The sequence below is a fragment of the Aspergillus mulundensis genome (assembly GCF_003369625.1).
Source record: "Aspergillus mulundensis strain DSM 5745 chromosome Unknown scaffold_9, whole genome shotgun sequence".
In the NCBI taxonomy this organism is placed as follows: domain Eukaryota; kingdom Fungi; phylum Ascomycota; class Eurotiomycetes; order Eurotiales; family Aspergillaceae; genus Aspergillus; species Aspergillus mulundensis.
The window spans coordinates 345,307-348,740 of NW_020797897.1; the positions used below are offsets into that span (position 1 = coordinate 345,307).

At 50.7% G+C, this 3,434-nt stretch overlaps 2 protein-coding genes across 2 annotated transcripts in view; one reads left to right on the plus strand and one right to left on the minus strand.

Annotated features, from left to right (window-relative positions):
* The window catches only part of DSM5745_08020 (GMC family oxidoreductase), a gene marked incomplete at both ends in the record, with an annotated part of 2,070 nt that extends 702 nt beyond the window's left edge, over positions 1–1,368 (minus strand). Inside the window, 2 exons of the mRNA XM_026750036.1 lie at positions 23–917; positions 974–1,368. Of these exons, the coding sequence (XP_026601040.1) occupies positions 23–917; positions 974–1,368 (1,290 nt within the window). The remainder of the gene's footprint in view (positions 1–22; positions 918–973) is intronic.
* Positions 1,369–2,179: 811 nt separating this feature from the next.
* On the plus strand, positions 2,180–3,057 carry DSM5745_08021 (uncharacterized protein; the record flags this gene model as incomplete). Its single annotated transcript, XM_026750037.1, has 2 exons — positions 2,180–2,419; positions 2,482–3,057. The coding sequence occupies 2 exons, from the start codon at positions 2,180–2,182 to the stop codon at positions 3,055–3,057; spliced, it is 816 nt and encodes a 271-aa protein (XP_026601041.1).
* Positions 3,058–3,434: the final 377 nt, after the last annotated feature.

Below are 3,434 nucleotides of genomic sequence, written 5' to 3' on the forward strand. Positions count from 1 at the left end.
GAATTGGGGGGAGAGGACGCACCTCAGCCTCTGGCCAACTAGGCGGGAACCAGGAGAGATTGTTTAATGTTTGCTGTGAGAACTGAGACCGGAGATCGTCTGGGATTTTCTCCCAGGCAAGGTAGTCGGCTCCCGGGTTGGAGAATACACCACGCCGCTGGGTGATGTAAAGGGAGAGCTGTTCAAGGGTGTAGACAAAGTCATATGGGATCCTGGAGTTCGTGGAGATATTCACCCGGTACGACGGACCGAAGAGTAGATGGTCCCACATGTTCTGCCCTACACCAGGCAAATCGACAACCAGCGGGATACTATACCTGCTCAATGTATCTGCCGGCCCGATCCCCGAGACCATCAGGAGCTGCGGGCTCTGGAACGCACCCGCCGACACGACGACCTCGCGGGTTGCATGCAGCGTGTAAACATCGCTGTGGTCTTCGGAGTGGACCTCCACGCCCGTCGCCCTCTTGTTCTCATCAAACAGTACCCTCTTGCCCATCGTCACATTATACAGCGTCAGCGTCGCCAGGAGCACGTCGTTATTCGCTCGCCCCATGAATGCTGCTTCCGAGCTGCTTCTCGTTCGATCGGAGGGGCGGTCTGTAAAGGCGCACCACTGTGCACCCAGGAGCTGGCCGCTATTGAAGTCCTGGGTCTCCGGTATACCAATCGCTTGCATGCCGCGCACCATCCAGGTTGAGAAGACAATGTTGTCAATCGGATACGAGACATGCAGCGGCTCGCCGGTAGGCGAGAACGCATCGGGATTATAGTCTGCCGTGGCGTTTGGCGGACGCTGTGCGTTGTCTGGTGGGTGGAATGTCGGCGTTCGCTGGTAGAAGGGGAAGACGCTGTCGAAGCTCCAGGAGGAGTCGTTGACTAGTTCGGCCCAGCGGTCCATTGAGTCTCGATCTGGTCTAGAGCGTCAATCAATTAGCATTCGATCTGAAGAAATTAAAGTCCGCAACACAACCTCTGGTATATCTGGGCATTCGCAGCTGAAGAGCCCCCGAATGTTCGATGTCGGCAGTAGTGCACTGCCCGATTATTCGCGCCTGGGACAGGCTGCGTGATGAATTGCCAATCAATGGGTGTTGTTGAGGTCGGGCTCGCGCCGATACCGAGAGCAACGGCTCCGGGGATTATGGGGAAGGGCCAGACGAGCTCGTAGAAGTCGCCGGCTTCGACCAGGGCCACGGTGAAGTTGGCTTCGGCAAGTCGAGACGCGAGTGTAAAGCCAGAGGTGCCAGCGCCGACGACAACGTAGTCGAAGGTGGCGTCGACTCCTGGCTGCCCTCTGTGGACGCCGCTCACCTGGAGGGTGAGGACTGCAAAGGAGAGGATGGCTAGCGGGAGTGAGAAGAACATGGTTGTCGAGGGAATTATATCAGCGTTGCTTATATGAGATCAGTGATGAACACTGTTGTCAAGGTTCTAATCATGTCCTCCAGACGCAGGCAATTGTGCTCAAATTTGAAAGGGTGCAGTGCAGGTATTCCAAGCATCCTGCTCGGTGACGGGTACTTTTGACCCGGAATGAGCACATAATTGACCGGATATATTGGCTATCATGAGAAATTGGCGACGGAACTTTGTAGAATGCCGGCCATGGCCAAATGAGCCAGGTCGGTAAGTTGGCAGAACTAAAAGGTAGCCTTAAAACCAGCTTCCTGAAGATTAGAAGCGGTGCTATTCCATTCACTTTATACAGAAATTGCCGGGGTGGTAGACTATGGAACCCCGGAGAGGCTTTGTGTTCTTGCTCTTGATTTAATCTAGTTTGACCGTTTGTGCCAGACACAGGCGAGGGGAGAATCGAAACCTATCATGTGCCATACCTAATACAATAGACGCAGAAACCTAGTTTTGAGAAATGGACTCTGTTGGTTGGCATTTTGTTGTGCTTCTCAAATACCTGCTCTCGGGGGGCTTTGAGCACAGCCAAAGATGCTGGTATAAAGTACCAAAGCTGGTCTATGTAATATTGCGGTGAGAATTCAGCAATGGTGGCCGCTTATAGACGTTGTTGGCTAGCTTTGTGCGTTTCAGAAGTGAAGCTTAGACAAAGTAGAGCCTTCTGATCCCGGTAATTCTGGTCTCTATTTCCAACGCACATCACAAGCGTCAGGTAAACACTCGCCTCTTCTGCAAGTCACCAACACCACATTCTCTCACCATCATGACCGATCCATCCGACGCCTGTGTGGCATGTAGCTGGACACCTGACCAGCAAGAGCAGTGTTTCTATACAAGCCACGTCAAGCTCTTCCACGCCGCAAGCAAGCGGGGCGTCTGGTGCATCGGCTCCGACGTGATTATGAAAGAACGCCCCGACCAAGGCCCAAAGACCGAAGTCCAGACGCTGAATTACCTGGCGAACTACCCCGAAATTCCAGCTCCGATTATCCTTCGAGATTGGGTCGACAGTGACGGACGGTACTTGTGCTCTCGAAACGGATTGAAGGACAAACGCTCGAACAGGCCTGGGCTGAGTTGACAGAGGCCCAGAAAATCGCCATCGCAGACCAAGTTGTGGATGTCCGCGAGAAGCTGCGAGAGCTCGCGTCGACGGCGATGCAGGGCGTCGGCGGAGGTCCCTGTTACCCGGGCCTGCTCTTCTCCGACAGGGAACCACACGGACCGTTTCACTCTGACCTTGAGCTAAGGGGGGCTTTGAATCTCAACATCCAGGCTCGGGGTCTCCCTAATCACGTCTTGGAGAATCTGGGGAAGCTTCTACCCCAGTGCCGCCCATATGTTCTCACCCACTGCGATCTGAACTTGGGAAATATCATGGTTAAGGACGGCGCCTTGGTAGGCATACTCGACTGGGAGTTTGCTGCCTATTATCCTGTTTGGTATGAATGCGTTTCGGCGTCTTGGAGGTGGACTGAGGATGATGCGGCGTGGAAAAGAATGCTGCAAGAGCGATTTAATGCTCATGGAGATGGACATGAAGATGCGAAGAGTTTCTGGATGGATTTGCGTCGTTTGAGGAAGTTCCCTGATTTGGATGAAAAGGGCCAGGAGGTTTTGGAGAGGTTGTCTTCAGCATAAAATTTGAGTCAGTGAATGCTGTCTGCTTCTGTGGTGGAAAGACGGGTGCGCTGTGCTTTAGTACTGAATAATAAACGTTGATCTTCTTGGAGATGAAAGCTTGGAGATTGTATCTAGCTAGGCCACGATAGTAAAGCTATACTTGGTGTGGCTAACTAAGCTAATAAGCAAGGGCTATAGTAAGGCAAGTAGTATATTATATTTTAATACCCCTTTTATTAAAAGCCTTATTAAAAAATAAAGCTAAATATATTTTTTAAATAAAAAGTAAATAATAAAATATAAAGTAATAAAAAATAAATAAGGTATTATAATAAGCCGCCTTTATATATAAATAAAATAAAAACTAAAATAAAAAATTATAAAGCTATTTAAAA